This window comes from Cygnus atratus, chromosome 10 (genome assembly GCF_013377495.2).
Source record: "Cygnus atratus isolate AKBS03 ecotype Queensland, Australia chromosome 10, CAtr_DNAZoo_HiC_assembly, whole genome shotgun sequence".
NCBI lineage: Eukaryota > Metazoa > Chordata > Aves > Anseriformes > Anatidae > Cygnus > Cygnus atratus.
In genome coordinates, this window is record NC_066371.1 from 18,707,949 (window position 1) to 18,727,680 (window position 19,732).

At 42.6% G+C, this 19,732-nt stretch overlaps 1 protein-coding gene across 9 annotated transcripts in view; it reads right to left on the bottom strand.

Moving 5' to 3' along the window:
* IQSEC1 (IQ motif and Sec7 domain ArfGEF 1) overlaps positions 1–19,732 on the bottom strand; it is a 160,147-nt gene that overhangs the window by 137,008 nt on the left and 3,407 nt on the right. The window contains exon 1 of one of the 9 annotated variants that reach the window (XM_035558233.2): positions 14,765–15,502. The exons of 2 other annotated variants lie outside the window; for them this stretch is intronic. In XM_035558233.2, coding sequence (XP_035414126.1) covers positions 14,765–14,847 — 83 coding nt within the window. In that variant the 5' untranslated portion in view covers positions 14,848–15,502. Of the gene's footprint in view, positions 1–2,975; positions 3,558–14,764; positions 15,503–19,732 lie in introns of those variants that run through there. 6 more of the 9 variants (XM_035558231.2, XM_035558235.2, XM_035558232.2 and 3 more) reach the window with 6 other exon arrangements.

The following is a 19,732-nucleotide window of genomic DNA, read 5'->3' on the forward strand; positions in this document are numbered from 1 at the left end:
GCACGGGCTCAGGAAGAAGGGGCAGTAACTGTGACAGCACAGCCAGTGGTACTGCTCTGCCCCTCGCTCAGGAGCAGTGCCCATGACAGACAGCACTCTTCCCTTCGTCAGGAATATCAGCGACAACCTGCAGTGCTTCTGGGCAGGAACGCGTAACACCTCTTGCATGGGTAGTGACCACTGTAGCCAAGGAGAGTCAAAAATGCCATGGCATGGTGTGGTGTGAGTCACTGCTGGCCTGGGGGAGGTTGGACCTGGCCCAGGGAAGAGGATCAGGAGCCCAGATCCCAGAGGGTGGAAACGGGCAAAACGGCCAGGAACGAAAATGCTCCCTCTGGAGAGCTGGGGACCAGCTCTAGCAGGGCACTGTCCCGGGACTCAGGGCTTGCCCTGCTACCTATGACGTGCTGCGAGCCCAGCCACACTGCCTCTCCTCCTGCCCCATGGGATAACCTGGTAGCATCAGAGGCTCCCCAGGGGCTCAGGGAGCCGAGCACTTGGACAGGACGGAAGTCTCGTGTTAAGTGTCACAAGCTCAACTGTGGTATGCTAGTGAAGAAATCCCTTCATCTTTACAATTCTTCTAATTTCACTATAGGAGTAGGCAAACACCCCGCAAACGAAAAAAAAAAAAAGACATTTAGACAGCACAGTGTTTTTCTGTATCACACTGTGCCGCCCTCTCCTAAACTTACTACAACATGACTTAAAGCTTCCCCATGTAAAAAACAAACCGCTGCATTTTGTGCCTTAATTCTTCTAGTGTGACATGTGTTTCACCTTGCTAACAGGCATGACCCTACGATTTTAAGATCTAGCCACCGTAAACTTAAACACATACATATGGATGTAGATGCTCTCTCCCCGCAAGGCGCACGGTCTAATTAAAACAGACAACAAAGTCTCAGTCAATTTTTAAAGCAGTTGGATTCCAATGAAAACAAGACCAACCCTGAAGCCCAGCACTAACAATTTTCCTTTTGAGTGGGACTGTTTTCTCTCTCAGGCATAAAACCCCTCATTCAGGCTCTGCACATTCGTTGGAAGCCCAAGTACAACTGGCCCAGTGTAGTCAAGGCAATGCTCTGCTGTTTGGTGCGGTGGCACCAAGGGTGTGTAGGAATACTTTTACCAGGGCGGCTTGCACACAGAGGGAAAAAACAAGCTCAATGGAACCCTAAATAAGATGTGCCTAAGCTGACTGAAATCTCCAGCAGGGGCTGCATGGGTTTCAGTTCTCTAGAAATGGGAGGAGGCAGAGAGGGAGAAAGACTGGTATAGCCTCATACTTGGTGAATACAGACATGAGCCAGAACGGTTAGTGACAGCCTCCTAGAATGTAGGGAGAGGCTCAGGATTCCTGAAAGATAACAGAAAAGCAAATTAAGGTGGTAGAGACCTTTTTCCACAAAGGAAATATTTTCTTTATGCTCTCAGATTCATTGAAGTTGCTTACAATGAAGATACGATCTGTTAGAACAACCAACAACTGAAACTGAAAATACTCGCAGCACTTTAACAACGAACTTTATTTTGCATTATGCTAGCTGTGGGAGCCAGCGAGCTGCTCTATAAATAAGCAACTACTGTAAACTATGAAGCTAATGTTCAACCAACATACTCTGACCAGTAGTAAGTTCACTGATAAAAGATAGATGTGGCTGTTTATAGGTGAGCACAATTTGCCCATTAAGCTTTAGAAAAATAGCCGCACCCAAATAGTCCGAGGAACCTTTGAAGCTCAGTCTTGTGGGGAACGCGTGCTTTTACAGCCTGAGTTGTGCGCTGGACTTTTCTCAGAAATTTACGGCAGTACTAAGGTCAGGATCAATATCTGTGCTGTAACGACTGTTTCTCTGTACTTAAGCACGAATTTGGTTCATTTCAGGCTTTCCCTCTATTTCTGGTTCCAAAACTAGATCATAAGTAAAATTTCTTATTTTAACTGAATCCTCTCTCAGGGATTATTTCCAGTTTCTGCTGTATTGACTCGCTCTCTGCTGGGAACTAAGTGGCTTTTCAGCTTTATTTCAGCATCCTGATGATAAAAGCTCTCCACAGCATCATTCTGGTTGTAATGAATGTTCATGTAGGAATCCAGGCTCTCTAAACTCTTTCCTCAGCACAGAATAATTATGCAGTGTGAAGTGCCGTCATTATTTAGATTACATGATTTCTCAAGGGAAGCTTGCATGACAAAATGTACCATTCAGATCATATAACCCCGAAACATGAAGAAACTATAGCATGAGAATGGCTAGCTATTTTTAAATACATAAAATTGCTGTGAGAATGCACAATCACCAAGTGTCTCACTCAATAGCTCCATTCCTGGAATAAACTCTACTGGAATCTCCAGCAATGTGCTTGGCAGGGAGCACGCAGCATGTCAAACGCGAACCACTCAAAGAATGCGACCGGCGATGCACGGCAGCCACAGCCTGTCATCTCACTGCAGACGGCTGCGTTTTCACACAATGCACACAGGTAAGACACGAGCGCTACACTCGCTTAGAGACGTTTGAAACTTAAGAGTTGTATTCTCCCATAAAAGCCTCCGCCTTCTTTTCTCCCCCTTCTCCTCTGTCTGAAGCAAATGATGCTTGCGGCATGCTAAACACATGCTTAATCTCTGGATTTGGGAGATATAATGAATAAAAGATGATGATAGGCAAATATTCATGAAAGTCAGGTTTCTTTCATATTCCAAATTCCGCCTGCTTGCAAATGAGGCAGAGGTATTTCCAAGACCGAAATCATGAAAGCTCCTCTTTCTTTGAAGACTGTTTACAGTAACCCTGTATTTTTCCTTTCAAAGCTTTAGTATAAGGACAAGAAAGAAGCTACCCAAACAAGCATCTCAGACTACTTAGAGTTAACTATGCAGGGCAAAAGAATACATGCAGGGTAAGAGACAATGCACGCAGCTTTCAGACACTTACCACGAAGTAAAGTTTTTAATAGTCTTACTGTACCTGATCGTCCTGACAGAAATGCAGTATTTCCACATCAGATTCCACATTGCACTGCCATCTCCCTTCATGACCTCCTCTGAAGTGTTTGCAAAGTTAGAACGATTCCAAGTAACTCAAGGAACAAGAAAGTTTAGCAGCATACGAAAAAGTTAGTCCAAGGTTCATGCAGCCGCCAAGCACTGATTCACGATTTCCAAGTGATTCCTCCGACCTCCACTCAAATGAACTCAGAGAGAAGCCAGCTTTCTCATCTGAAGTCTCGGGTTACTTCTTTCTTTGTGATTTACAAGACTTGTTGTTTACATTATTTGCAAGCCAGAGAAGATTATTAGAGGCTGTTCAGAAAGCCACATATAATATTGCTCCAAGTTGTCAAGAAAGACAAACCTACCTATGCAGCACCTACAGAAATTGGTCTAATTTATTCCACTTAAAAAAAACAACAACAACAACAAACCCAGCCCAGTAAGAGGGCCTTAGCAAATCACTTACTGGATCTGTGAAGGCTTACCAAACACACTAAATGATACGGCTGAGGCTGAATAAACTCCCAGCTGTTTGCAAAATTTCTCGTGTACTGTAATAAACTTCGTAGTGCTAAAAGAAGTAATGAGTCATTTTCTAAGGCTGTGTTTGAACACAAAGTTATGGCTTTCAATAGTGAATGTCAGCTATGACACTTAGCTTATAAATTACATCAAAAATAAAACAGTAAAATCTGACTTTAAAACACCACAAAACTTACTCACTTTGCACACAGAATTCTCTTATTGTCCTGAAACCTCACAGATAGGTAAGTGATAGTTGGATTTTGTCTTCATGACAATATTTACCCCTCAAAAAGAACCCAAACCCCACGCATGACAAAACACACAATTTCTCAATGATGATAGGGATTTATGAAGAGTATTAAATATTTACACTGCTGCTTTTTATACTACGCTGGAGAATTTAGCCCTTAATTTTTCAAGGATTTAGTTTAAGTGCACTGCATTTATCACCAAAACTTTGAATAGGATTTAAGCCTCAACAAACACAAAGAATCACCCTATATAGAGAAGTTTTATTATTTTTGTTGTTGTTATTATTATTTTTAACTGAAAGACAAGTCCTTGAAATTCTACCCTGGTTTCTCTGAGACCACCCAGAAAGTCAGTGTTGTTGCTATGACATTAAAACTTCCCGAGCCTTTAAAGCTCAGCCCACTAGACCACACTCTCTTCTGTGCAAAGAGGTCAATGGCACAGTTATCAGGGGTTCTTCTGGATCAAAGACATTAAATGAATGTTTATATTATAAAACTTAATTAAGCAAGAAACTAAGTTCATGCTACTTCTTGGGAGAACAGTATGCTTTTATGATTAAATGTCTGTTTTCTGTTGCACAACTCCATTTTGTATAAGACCATTTTATCTAGGATCTCATGACTGGTACTACTAGTCTGAAATAGATTCTGTTTCAGTGATTTTCTGACAATGATTCCAGGAATAAGCGACTGACGGCTCGTAAAAAAGTTAGAACAAGTTCCACAGCACATTATACATTTTAAATCAGTAGACATAATGGAGAAAAATTGCATTAGAAAACTTGCAGACCTGTTCTTAACATAACCATTGGAATACATTTAAACGATGGAAAAAGCTATGCAAGTTCAGGCAGATCAGCTGAACACTCCTGATCACCTTAACATGCGATTTTGAGAGATGGGGCGACCATGATACCGTATTTCTTGCTTGTGTATGGTGTACACTTGGAATACTTGATTTAGCATAAATAAGTCCATTATATATGAAGTATTAAACGACCAGTAGTTTATTTTCGGTGTAGTATAAAGCTACCAAACAGCATGCTTATTGGTGTCACCTACATCTACTTGAGCATGTATTTGAGGCATCGATGTAATTGGTGTACTTATATTATGCATTCCTTGATTCACATTCAAGTGCAATATTTAGACATTACCAGCATCTGCAGCAACAGTATTTTATGTCTCTAAAGATAGATTAAGGTGGATGTCATACTGAGATCTACAAGAGACTTTTTAAATACAAGAGTACTAATCACTTGCTTCATCCATGTTTCTAGCATTTATGCACAGCCAGTGATCAAATGGATTAAAATAACATGCGATAGCATCATAGGACAAAACCAAGATGCTGCCTTTTTTTTTTTTTTTTTCCTTTTCTTTTCCTTTTTTTCCCCTTTTCTCTTAAATCATTGCTGCAGCATTTACCGTGGGAGGAAGACTACAGTTTTATGAAAGAGCAAATGGAGTGTTTCAGTTCCTCTCCTGACGAGCTGAATTTGTTCGCTAATTCCCAATGCGACCAAGGCAAATCAAGTTAGCTCTCCACAAAGCAAGCATTCGTTCTACAGGGAACAGCAGGCCCAAATTTGGAATAATTTAGAGCTGATAGGCAGCCTGCAAATACAAAATAATACACATACAGAAAATGTTGAATACTGTGCAAACTGTGCTATGAGTTGACGTAAATCAATATTTTGGGTCTATGATTAGATCTCAGATATACCATAATAAATGCCATTTATTCTGATGTAGGTATGAAGAAAAAAAAAGACTGAAATTCTCATTGAAATTATATTTGAGGTATGCCTAAGCCTAACAGCATCCTGTGAAGCTTCGTGTGGGCTTGATTTGACCAACTGCAGGTGCCGGTGTTCTCAGCTGTAGCTGATGATTTCTGTACACATATGGATGAGACAAACTGGTGATTAATCAAAGCCCATGGCTAATTCTGTCTCAAGATAGGCTGCCTTTTCAAAAGACATCACCCTCACAGTGTGATTGCTAAGGAGGTAACAAGAGATATTGAAGACAAAATTGTCCCATCAGCTATTTCTTACTATTAAGAAAAATCTTGTTTGGGAATAGAACTTTTCCAGCAGCAGGAAGACAACGTCCCCTCTGTCTTAGCTGTTTACTTTCTTTTCCTTTGTTCACAGTGACATTACTATGCCTGAAACAAGACACAGATTAGCATATCAAATGATTTCACTTTTTTGAAGCCTTGTTTGCTTTCACTGTATAACAAGTCAAGATGAGCCCCAGCACCGCAGGGGCCTTTTGGCATCACATCTGCCTTTGACACGGATTTTCCATTTTGTACATCAATCATAATCTATCGTAATGACTCCAGTGACAGTCTTCTCCCACACTCACATGCTCAGCCAAGTAATTCCAGCCAACACAGAGACTATGGGGTGGTAACAAGGGATGTTTGGAGACAGTTGCTGCCTGGCTGGTTTATTATTCCTCTTTGGGTGTGGCAATAAAAACTTTGGTTATCTCTTCCCCTTGAAATGAAACAACAGATTCCATTCAGAGGACATCACTGCATCCACCCAGTCGTGCTGTGCATGGGACCACGCTCTGTATGAAGCGGAGCTCCCCAAACAGATGTACTTAGTTGGATTCTTTTTCTTCCATTATACTCCTTGGAAACCTTAACTGAATTTTCCTTGCTTGCAAGTCATCTACAGCAGAACCCTCATTTTCAGCAGCCACGTCAGCACCACTGGGGCCGGACCTACAGTGGTGTCCTGCTAATAGTGCGTGCGCTGTAAGCTGCCTCCATGCTGCCAAGCTGCAACGGGAAGCTGCAAGGAGCTCTGCCTCCTTCCAACATTTCTTCCCACTTCAGTACATCGGCGTTTCCAAACCCACTCATCATTATGAGTGTTTTATTTTCAATGGAGGTAGTAGTAGGTGTATTTATGAAGTGCTGTCCCCTGCATCAGAATGTCATGTTTGCCTAGGCTTCGCCCCAGGTTTGTGTCCATGTTTCTGCACTGAGGGGACATGCCAGCTGTCCCAGAGTTGCATTACACTTTGTGTATAACAGGCAAACCAATCAACTTTGTAAAAAATATTGTGTTTCTTTTCAGGAAGAAATCTTTAATTCAGACACAACTGCTAACTCAGAGAAAGGTGATGACGTGGTACCAGCATTCCCTTATGAGAACAAAGCAAATGGTTGAGGCAGCTGAAAATGCAACTGCTCAGGGCTCTCCCTGCCTCACTGCCAGGCTGAGGCTGCCTGCTGCAATCAGCACGAAGACCGCCTGCTTCTCCACTGCTCCCACCTGCCGGCTGTAGCACTGGCTGCGACTGCTGGTGCAGGTGAGTTTGCACCAAGACAACCTGGAACAGCTGAGACAGGCATTTTTTGGCTTTCCAAGTGTGCACAGAAGTGCTGGGCTGGAGCAGGGGAGTCAAAACACTTGGAAGAAACAGTATCTAAAAAAAACACTGGAAATGAATTCAACAGAAGTTGATTGTCAGAGCCTTCAACTTGGCCACTTCAAGCACACAGCACATGGTTTAGTATCAGAAATATGGTTCTTTCAATGTTTTTTATTGCTAAGAAGAACCTAGAGCCACTATCAGTCCCCTATATGGTGAAGCAGAGCATTTAAATTCCTGAAAAAAATATATAAATATATATATATATATATATATTATGGGGGGAAGAGTAGGGTGGGAATGGACAGAAATGGAGGAGAACTGGAGGATTTCAATCTTTTTTTTTTTTTTTAAACACTGGAAAAAAAAGCCTCTCCAGGCAAAGATATTACCAGGTACATAAATCACTTCAAGTATTCAAAAATGCTAGAGCTAAGGTTCCTGTAGAAGCTGTAGGTGATACGTTACTTTCAAATGATGTTAATAGCCAGGCAATGCTGAATTTGGAGGCTCCTGTTCTATTGTTCTCCCCCCTCCTGAGATTCATTCACGTTTTGCACTGAAGCCTGCACGATGGGCAGTGCTCAGGGGAGAGCTGAGCACGCCGAGCCCCTGGGGCAGAAGTCGCTGTGAAGTGGCTCAGAGGAACAGAGCTCCCAGGACACCTTATCTGGTCTGCTCTCTGATACAGCCACGCACTTCGGATGCACGTGTCACTTTCCACGTGACATGTCTGCAGCCAAGACAACCCTACTACTTCAGCTGTACACGGGCTCATCCTAAATTCGGCTAGTGTAACATTCCCATGTTCCCTCCAAGAGGGAAACAGGCATACTGCAGGCTTCACGAGTGAAGGTGGCAATTTGCTTATTTTCCTCAAGTTTCTACCAGGACAAATGATCAGGAAACAGAATTTAACAGCATTCTTATTATTAAGTAGATTATATTTATAGGGCATTTAACAAAAGAAGCTGTGAGTGCTGGAGCTAGCAACCATCATACATGTTTTTGGTTGTCAGGCGAGTTCCAGACCTATTTTTAACTTAGGTAGCATTGCCTTTAGATAGCAGCTATTACCAATTAAGGATTGAAAGAAGCCTTGCAAATAGACGGTTTTAACTTTTTAAAATGAAAAGCAGTCTGGCTTTTTATGCAATTTAGGGTATCTTTAAACCCTTAACTTGTAACAGGTCAACATGTTCATTAAATTGGGGAAGAGGTTTAAATAAAATATGTTCACTACATTTTTTCCTCAGCCTCCACCATATTTTCTTTCCTTCCCTTTTAAACTTCCTATTCTGATTTTTCAGACATTCCTAAGAGCATCCAAAACGTTTTCGGGGAGCTCGCAGCAGTGACATCCACATACCAGTCCTTCTGCGGAATAAAGCCAGCGTGATTTTGGCATTTTGATAAAGGGCATCCCCTCTCATCCCCACAAGCTGGCAGGTTTGTGGTGCTTCTAAGAGGCCCCTGCAGCATCCTCCCAGCTGCAGTCACCAACAGGCTCCTCGTGCATCTCCAGCCGCCACCGTGCTCCCAGACGCCCTTTTCTGTGACTTAATCTTGGACGACTATCAAAGGAAACTCAGAAAGCTTCCAAACCATGTAGGCTCATAGCCAAATGCACAATTTAAATGTGACTGCCCTAGGGCCTGCCCATCAGTTGCATCTAAATACGGTAGAGACCAGACACTGAAAGAAAAGCCTGGCACACAACGTGCTCTCTGGGGGTACAGCTAAAGGGCAGGCAGCACCACCTACACATCTGCGAGGGCCCCAGCACAGATACTGAAGTTCCTCAAAACCTGGTACGTGTCTTTGAAGCTGTGCTTGTGGAAGGCTGAAAGTGGCACAAGTGTGAACAATGGAGAACCTGAATACTCAGAGATGAGTCCTGGGTGCAAAACATTTCAGAAAGGCTTGACGTGCAGCTTACTGATGACCGCAGAGAGACAGAAAAAGAGAGGCACATATACAGAGAACTGCCTCCAGCCTGAAACCCAGATCATCAGTTACAGCAGCAGCCTGAGGAGACACCACACAGCCCTCTATATTATATAGAGCACAGGATTTTTGCTCAGCAATACCAGTCCCACAGCAAGCCTCGGTGAAATCGGGGCATGGCAGATGAAGGGATCCCAAAAGATCCACCAGGTAGGAAGGAAGAGCATCCCAGAAAGTTAAGAAAAACTAGGAGTATGAACTGAAGGCATAAAAACAGAGCATTTTCAACGCTTTTATGAACACTCAGGTACACAGTAGTGTGAATTACATTACAATGAAGGCTTTAATCAGACTAACTACTATTTTGGGTATTTTAAGTTATCAAATTGAAACCCCTAGTTCGCTGAGTGCAGACAAATCCTCTGATTGCTTTTAAGGCATTTTCTTACCTTATGTATTTCTTTGAGGGTTTCCTCAATCATTTTTATACTGAATATGGGAATATTGCAGTCTGCCCTGTTTGCTGGCTGTACTTTAAGAGGATGGTGGATCTGGGGGGGGGTGGGGGGGGAAGGAGGAGGAGAGAATTTTATGCTCTCAGCTGCTCCACAATTGCATAAACTTTGCCAGCGTGAACCTCCTGGGAGAGCTGTACTATAGGCGTTATGACTCAGCCCTGCTCTGGATGAAGTCACTGTCAAGTGGAAGCAAACTATTTGTTTCTAACAACATATATGGTGAACTCCAAATGCAAGTTCAAGACAAAGCTGTCGTTATTTCTCCCACCCACTTTGCTATTGTTTTGTTCAGTTCAGATTGCAAAGGAGCTCACAATTTAAGTGAGCGCCAGAAGGAAAGCAAACCAACTGACATCACCATGTGAGCAAAAGAAGTTCCCTGCTCTCATGGACTACAACCCAAAGATTTTTTTTCCCCTGATTCACTGAGATTTGTAACTATCATACAGATATTGTTTCCAGGGTTGGAGGATTACAATATGCTATATAATGCCCCCCCTTCCCCCTTTATTAATCCATTTTTAAATAATGGATTTAAAAATAGAATCCTCTTTAACTACGTAGTAACATGTGACAACTGAGACCTTTGCATCTCTTATTTACACTGTGTTTTGCTTAAAGGAAGCAATGCTGCTCCTTGCCTGTTAGCAAGCACCTTGTCTGGCACATCTGCAGCCACCCCACATAATCATAGAAGCAGAGTCCATGCTGTCAACACCAGAGACGAGGCACAAAGCACTCTTTTTTTTTAAACAGTTAACCCTGAAGACAATCCTGACATAGATCATTTAAAGCACATGTGCCGTCTTTGAGACTGCATCTAAATTAGGACTGGCAATTCATGCAATGGTTTCAAATGCTACAAATTTGTCTTGGATAACAGAGTGGGAAAGAGGACGAGCAGAGAGCTGCCGGTGCCCCGCAGAGTGCAATTTAGAGGGGCTTTAAGTAGCCTCTGTGAGTCAGGGACTTGGTGACGTTCTAGCACAGCAGCAATAGGCTGCTCCTATCAAGGAGATTTATGAAAGCATTTTCATTTATAATCACCACTGAAACATCCTAGTAGGACTGAATCATGTACCAAAATATAGACCTGTTCTTGCTTGGAGATAGGCTTAAGCACATGATTCAATCCATCCTTAATCACAACGCTGGAGTTGCCAGTCCCAACTGGAGGCTGGCAGAAACAATGTCAGTTAATCCCCGCCTCACAAAACCTGTCATCGCTCACTTATCTTGTTCCGTTGGGGTGGCCGGAATAAGAGGCCTGCTAGAAATGCCCGATTGTTCTCTAAGGGACTCATGCCTATTTTGGAGAGACCAAATTTATAAAAGCAAAATGAAAAATGAGAAGTAGAAAAGTGAGAGGTTTTCATTTAAAAACTTCTCTGTTTGTCAAGCAACCAGTTTCCAGTAAAGTAACCTTTACAAATTTAGCACTTTTTCTTTCTAAACACTCTTGTCTTAGCAAAAAGAAAAAATTCTGGGAGGAAAAATCCCCCTCCCAAAGTACAGATTATAATCTTCTTCACCACCAGTAACAAATTTTCTCACTTTATGCTTTATCTTTAATGCAATGCTAATGGTAACAATTTCTCGCTTGGGCTATTACACACCAGCTGGCAGAAGCACAGCACGATGCACCCACTGGCTAAAGAAAATCTTCACTTTCGCATGTTAAACCTGAAGTCACATGGTCTTATAATAATCCACTGAGCAAGCATGAGACATTCATCCTCAAAATCCCACAGAAACCCTACAGTGATTTGCTTATCTTACACTTTAATCTATTATAGAAATTCATCTCTACACTTTTAGTCTTTGTATTCAAAGGGCACTGAAAACCAGCACTTAACTGTGGGGTTATAGCACGGACCAAAACGCACCCAGCACTAAAGGCAACAAGGAGCTGAAATTTGATTTCCACAGATGAATGATCAATCACTTTTTGGACCAGGTTTCTACCCCAACACCCACAGTTTTCTCCATATAATCTGCCCCAACTTAGATAAAAGCAGACTGTTAGTTTATGTATGTTACTGGAGGCATCATTACCTGGCAGTAACTTTGTTTTGTGAACATGCACGTGATGGGCAAAGGCCTGGCCACTGAAGTTGCAGCCGAATTTACGAAATAGACTAAAAGCACAGTTGGTTTATTTTGTCCTATTTCTCCGTTTCCCTTGCTGTGCTGAGAAAATATACATCACTGAATCAGTTCTCACAAAGGACTGAAAACTGTACAGTAGCCCTAGGTTGGGTGTCAGCCCTTAGCCGGGTTTCTCTTTGGGAACGTCACACGCACAGCTTGGTAGAGAGTTCCGGAACTGAACTTCTGCTTCGTAAACCTATGTTCAAAAACTGGCACCTCAGAAGACAAAAACGGTCCTGTTGTCACTCCCTCCCATCATCCAGAACCACTGTTTTCTTGTGATACCCTGCCCGACACTGCCCTGTGCCCTTCTCCTGTTCCCAGCCCCACAGCTCGGGGCAGCAGGGACGGAGCTTCACCACTGCCGGCCTCAGCAGTCTCGTTCCCAAGGGTTTGGGGAAGAAACGTGCCAGAAAGCAGCATGGGGAGCCAGCCCCATCCTGCCACACCACTCAGCACAGTGCAGGACCAAAACAGCCCCTGTGTGGACTTCCCTTCGACTCCATGAATGTCAACAGAGATGTAAAGGTCTGTGCAAGCAGCTCCCAGCACAAGACAAAAATTATAACTTAAAATCACAAAAATTATAGCATAAGTCACAGTTGTCCAGGTCAGGCCACAGACATGACCCCATAAGACTTCCCTGAGTAACAATGTCTGAAAAACACAACTTGACTTCTGAATACAGCAGCAAGCCATGGAACTTCTGAGCTGACCAGAAACATTTACCATAGTTTTCAGCATCAACTCCAACTGAAACCAAAAGTCACACCAGGCTCAGGCAGCCCACAGCTGGAAATAGAAGAGCAGTCACATTTCTTGTCACGTACGGCTCGCTAAGGGTAAGTGTGAGAGTGCGCTGGGCTGAGCAGGCCCGAGCCACCCTACAGCATCAGGACCACACAGCCCCAACAGCAGCTCCTCCGCAGCCTCCTGGGCCTACCCGAAGAAGTCCCGCGCTGTCACAGTGCCACGTGCACATGGGGATGGCTCAGGGGGTTGGCACTATTTCCTCATGACCTGCAGCTGCACCTCTTCACCCAGAGCCACAGCTGGCTGCCAGCAATAGCAGCAGCACGAGGGAGCAGCGTACCGGGACGTCGGAACTTGGCTCCTGCCTCCATTCGCTGGTATAACCAGGGTATAACTGAGGGTAGACAATAACCCTACTGCAAATACTCAAATTTCATAATGACTCGTATGATGGAAATGTTACTCAAGTCCAATTTTGGTTATCTTACTTCATACATAAAAATAAAAACATATACAGACACACACAACATTTCTCCCCACAGCACCTTGGCTCTTTTCCAAGATCATTTTAAACAACCTGCAAATACTAATAAAAAGTAACTAAAAGTAAGTCTCAGGAAAGATACTTTTTCTTTTATGTATTATCTTCCTTGCATTTAGTTTTGTTATTCATTCTGGACCATTTGCTTTTCACGTTCATTTGCCACTCTGCTCCAATCAAGAAATTATTTTGCTTAAAATGTGAGAAAATTGCAACTTCCCTTCAATTTTCCTTTTCTCAGAATGCTGAGAGTAAAGTACTTCTGCCTGATATTTAAGTGCTTAGCCTCCTTTTACTTCTGTTCATACAAACACTCCAGGAGGAGGGCTCAAACGCATCTAGGTTTCAATGACAAACAAATTAACTGTCTGGAAGGAAGTAAATGGAAAGTCCTTAGGTATTGCCGAGGTTTCCGTTAGGAGATGCAGAACAACTCCAGGGTAATTCATTTGCAACAAAGCTGGGAGGCTGCCAGGAATCCAGGACATAAACCTTTAGTTCAGTTGTATTTGCTCGCATCAAAACAGTCTGGCTGTATTTCTGTTATTTTATATGGATTCTCAGCAAGGAAGGTACTGCAATGGGCTAGGAATAGGTTGGAACTTTTTCGACTTCGAAAGGAAACCTGTGAAAAGCTGCAAGGGAATAAAGCTCTTTTGAAACTTCACTAGCCAATGGCCACAGATGAGGGTCCTATATTACTCAATGCCAGAAAGTGGGGGGCACCCCTTAAACCTTGAAAAAGATTGGAACAGTTCCTTTGCCAGCCTTCAGTCACTGCATGAAAAATTCAACTGCAATTAGCATTTAGTACAAAGCACTTTCTGTAGGCTGACAATAGATAGTCAGACCAGAAAGTGTACATAACAAGAACAGAATCCTGTTTTAAATTGCATGGTTTTTGTTAACAATGAAATGATCTCCACTTTTCCCCAGAAAATTCAGACACATATAAGTCCCATTGGTTGGTAGCGTAAATTAAGAGCAAGAAAACAGAATTTTAGAATAAAAAGCGTTAGGATAAGTTCAGGGACATGTTAAATGGAATTGCTTATTTTGCTGTTCCATTAAATAGACAAGCTCAATGCATCTGACACCCAGTCCTATTCTTTATGATCACTATTCACCATCAATCATTTAAGCCGTATGTCAGACCTGCCTAAGCGAAGTGCCCATTGCTCTGAATGACTGCGATGTGCACTGTGCGCCACGAGGGAAACCAAAGATAAACTATTATACTACTAAATACCTCTGAGAAAAAAAAAATAAAGGATCTATGCATTACATAAATTTCCATGACATTTCAATTAATCTCTTAGTGCTATTTACAGTCTGTAAACTACACAGCACAGGCGCCTGTGCCTAAGGATAAAATACCAGAGAATAAAGTACTAATTGAGTCTTAGCTGGGATGATTTGACTTAAAGCAAACGTTAAAACCAAACAGCATCACCACCTTTCACATCTGCAGCAGAGACAAAAGTGGCTGATAATTAATGCAATAAAAAAGCAGCTTTACAATCTTTGTCACAAGTTCTCATTAATTCTCTACCACTCCCTTTTCCCATGCATATTTGCCTTTCAGCAATAGAGTAGAACAGCAAGTAAAAACACTGGTGGCATCATGTGCAGCCACCCAGTTCTGAAAAGAATTTCAGAGTTAATGTTCTCTTACCTTTTATAGAAACCGTGAAGAGGCTGGAGACACAAAAACTGCCAGTAATCCAAGCAGAAGGCCTTTAGCTTCAGCATTTTCATATACTTGTACTGCAGCAACTGTAGTCTGCAGCTAGATTTTAACAACACAAGACTTCTTTTTGTTATGATTTGAGTGACTCAAATCCAATCCAACACTCCTCTCCTTATTGCTGCAGCATAAGTGTTTCTAATTGCTACCAATGCATGCAGCTAGTCGTGCACATGGCACGGCACCTGCACAGTTGCAGTATCCTACTTTAATACAAAGAGGCAGTCGCACAAAGGCTACAAATTCACATAGGCTTTTGATCCTGATGGCAGTTTGTCTTTCCCAAAGTCTCCAATGCTACTGGGATAGCTGTTATTACACAGAAATCCCACTTCTCCTTTTGGCTATTTTAGGCCATTCTAATAGCCTGGGCAAACAACGTGTGTATATTCCAGTTAAGGTTTCTGAAGGACCTTTGGAAAGCATCCTGAGAGCTTGCAGAACTTGGGAAAACACAAGCAATTATCTCAATCAGGTCTAGCAACAACTGCCTATAACCCCAGTAGTGCTATGATCCCATCACACAGGAACGGCAGTTCTTCCCCGCACCCCCCACCTCTTTTTTTTGTTGTTGTTGTTGTTAAATAAAGCAGCACACAACTCTGTTAATCAGCCCCTCCTGCGCAAATCACACCAGCTCCATTGTCTGCCAGCACCTATGGAAACCGTGGGCTCCTTATGACAGGGGAGGAAAAAAAAAAAAAAAAAAAGACAAAACCCAACCACCCAACCGCCGGAGCAGCAGCAGCGCAGACCCTCCCCGCTCGCCAACCAAATTACGCTCATCTCATCTCATTTCATCTCATCTCCTTCCCGACACACTCCGCCAGCGGGGGCCGGGCGCCGCCAAGCCAGCAGCGGAGGCAGCTCTGCGCGGGGGGGCGGCGGCGACGCGGGTGCAGGGGGTGCCCGCAGCCCGGGGGGCCCTGGCACCCCGCAGCACCCGCGGCGATGCGGAACGGCAGCCTGGGGGGCCTGGCTGCGGGGCGAGCCCTAAGCCCCCTGCACCCCGCCGGGAACGCCGAGCCCTCAGCGGCTCCGAGGGATGCGGCAAGATGAGCAGCATCTTCTGGGGGAAGCCTGGGCTCGGCATGCTGAAAACAGGCCACCTTTACTCAGGAAACACAGGAGTCTAAATTTAGTTTCTATCTTCCATAAAAGACAGCGATCCAACTCACCCACTTTTTTTTTTTTTTTTTAATTTCAATTTTTCTTCTTTCTCCTCTTATGCCGAAGTGCAATTTACTTTTCAGGAGTTCCCCCGGTCTCCCAGGACACTCAAAGCAAGAGTGAACCCGAGGTGGTGCCACAGAACTGCCGTTTAGCAGGAAACATTACTGGCACTGGAGAAAACATTTTGATTATTTTTAAAAACAAAACAAACCACAAGTGCCCTACTGGAGACTGGCTGGTTCTTATGTCCACTTTGCTGACCAATTTACTTTTCCAGAAATTACAGTTTGGCTATTTCTCATTCTCGTGAGTTTTTGAAAATCACCAATAGGAAATATTCAGGATATAGCTTGCAAAAGTATCAAAAGAATACAGGAGATTTAAAAATCCACAGAAATAACAAAAACAAGGTCAGAATCCAAAGAAATATTTAAAAGCAAAGATTCTAGCATTTGAACCATTTTCTTGTTTTAACATTTTAACGCTGCTTAAAAATATAAAGCAACCCAAACTCCTAGTGCTTAACTTGAGACTGTCCTCAGCGTAGGCATATCTAACTCCCCAAGTGCCTGGATAATAAACTATATTTAGGGATCCTTTTGGTTTCTGGTTTTACTCATTGTCACTGTTCAGTTACAGAAACGCCTCTCAGCATTTTAGAAAACAGATTTGTGCAAGTTTACTTGAAATGAAGTTATGAATATATTCGAGTAAGAATTAGCAGTTTCTTTAGAGGAGTAAAGCAATAGGTATATTATGGCTAGACAACAACATGCAAAAATTTTCACGTTGCACTGCCTGGTATTTCCCTCAGAACATATTGTACAGTATAGGATGGGAGGTGGAAATGAACAGATCATGAACAAAACTGTTTGCATGAAAAAGCAAAAACATGATTTGCATTTGATTTGGGCCTTTTTAAAAACAAAATATTTTAAAGATTCTCTTTAAAATAATCAATTGCCTCTGTCTGGTGCCTGCATTTACTCCTTGGGATTTCTTTCAGACCAGCAACAGCACCGGTACTCATGAAGCGATTCCCAAGAAAACACAATTGCTTACTTGTCAGAAGCAAGTCCCCTAACAATATGAGACAGTATGAAATTTCAAGTCTATTTTTCTTCCTGATCTCACGTTCTCTGGGGCTTCATCAACTTGGCAGTTCTCCAGGAAGTGATAACCATCATGTCAAATGTTACATTTTCCTATCAAAATCTTCCATCCCTGCTTTTCATCCCTAATATCAGCCCCTGTTTTAGAGGGATAGTTTTATCTACAGAGGAGCTGAATGAAGCCCTGTGGGATTCAGTGCCTGTTGGTGAGTCCCAGCCTTCCCCAGTCTCCCTGGTGCTGTCCCCTGACTTCGATGAGATGGCAACGCACTGTTTGTACCCTTTGGAGCAGACCAAGGGGATAACAGGACAACCTTTTTCCCTTTATTTCCAAGAACAAAGGGGTTGCCAGAGAAATTTACCTTTGAGTTTTTCTTAGTGGAGCATTCTTCTGCCTGAATTTCTTGAGATTCCTTCAAAACAAAAACAAAACAAGAAAGCCAGCCAAAAGCAGCAAGGAGGGACTCGCTCCGTAACCAAAAACAGCTATTCTCAGGATCAAGAAAGGAGAAGGGGAAAACCATACAGAGACAATTAAGCTCCTGAGACACCATCCAAAGATTTGGCCCTGAAATGAGACTTTTCTGACAACTTACCCTTTGACTATTCACATTGCCAAGCAATTTCTTTCTCTCCATCATACTCTTTGTGGAAAAAAAATTGTTATTTGTCACCTTAATTGCTTGCTTCTACCTACTGGACTTTTAGTGAGCAAAAGCTATATACTCATGAATTTTCTGACAGCAACCAGTGCTGATTATACTGCACCGCATGCAGGCAAAATGCTAATTAGGACTTTTGCAAATGAAAAGCACCATGTTTTCAACATGTTCTTCATTTTTACTTGTCTTCCATAGGAAAACAACAAAGAGAATTAAGCTTCATCTCACGCTCACACTGGTGTAAAACTAGCTCTTTCAGAAAGGCATTTACTCCTACCCTTGAGTTCGAATTCCCAGGCCTAATAGGGCAGTAATTTCTGGACGTGCTGCAGCTTCAGCGCTGGTACCAGAAGTGAGTGGCACGCTGAAAACATCTGTAGTCATTTGGAGTTCTGCTAAGGAGACGCAGCTCTGGCATCAATGTTCCGAAGGCTCTGACAACTCTTTCAAAACCAGACATTAAAAAAAATAACAGAGGCAAGACGAAAACATACAAGTGCAACTCCCCTTTGTAGGGATGGCTGCCTTGACAAGCCATGAGGCTGAAATAAAGCTGTCCACGGATGATGAAGAGTATTACATAAAATAAACTTAGCATAAAGTCAGTGCCTGCTACAGTTACTTGTATACGAATTGCATCTCTCAAAAAAAAAAAAATCAGGAAAATCAACTTGTCTAGCTATATAACCTTTAACTCTTCATTAAATACGTCAATTCAACTGCTATGAGTCTTTACTTACTTACATACACCCTTTACCATGATATGACAAGAAAACTCTGAGAATATTTAACTTGCTCAGAAGAATATTGTTTGTCTGGTTACACAGAGCACAGAACTGCTAAGCCTGCAGTAAGAGGACTGTTTGCCATGAGCCCTTCATGAAGTCAGGATGAAGTACTTCGGTAGCCATGCACAAGAACTTCCCACTAATGATTCATAAGTTGCGGAGCTCGAGTGTGTCACGAGATGATGATCCTGGAGCTCCCATACCAATTCCATGATGCGCACTGTGCACACCCCACTGAAAAGTGAGACTTGTACAATGTATACAAACCACAAGATTTTGTGCAACTGAACGGGTCCTGAATAGTTCCTGATATGCTTAAAGGCCTCACAGCTCACAGTACAGCTCCTGTACGCTGCGTCCCCATTTTGACACTGGAAATCCAATAGTTTCCATGTGCAACTTTGTTGGGAAATTTCCTAGGTTGCTACAACAAAAATATGGAAGTTTTTAATGTTAAAGGCTTTGGCAAACCAGATCTCCTTCTGGCCCTTTTATGCGTTTCTGGGTACTACATCAGCAAGCATCCCTTCCCTACTGGGGAAAACGGAAGGTGGAACATGAGCAGAGCTCTTGAGCTCTGCTGCACCACTGAGACACCTAGACATGATGGTGATGTGCTTTGTAGAGGTGTGGAGAGAATCAGGGAAATAAACTCCCCCTGCCCTTTACTCAGAAGGAGACTCTGCTGCCTGGAGATGCTCTGATATAGTTAGTTTTCTTTGAACAGCTTTCAGGTTTATTCAACTCCCCCACTTGATATTATCCTTCATTCTTTGTTATTAAGCCTTAAGCAATTGCCAAAATTTCATGAAATAGGGTAATAAGTTATTTGCTGTTCTCTTAATACTGAATATCTATTTCTGAATGTCTGTTCTGCAAACAGATCACCACTAGCTGATGAATTTGTTACAAATGATAAATAGGCCACAAATATCTGAAAAGCTTAAATATTTAAATGCCTGGAACATCTGAAGCAGGTCTGGTAATACAGCTTTCCAGGAGACTCGCACTGATTCAGAAAACAAAATCTCAGCTACCAGTTGAAAGCTGATACAGGCCAACACAAAATATCCACAAAAAATACCATCCACAGTATGAAAAGAGACTGTGCAAAACGTAATACACACACACATATATATATATAGCATGTCAGTTTGTACA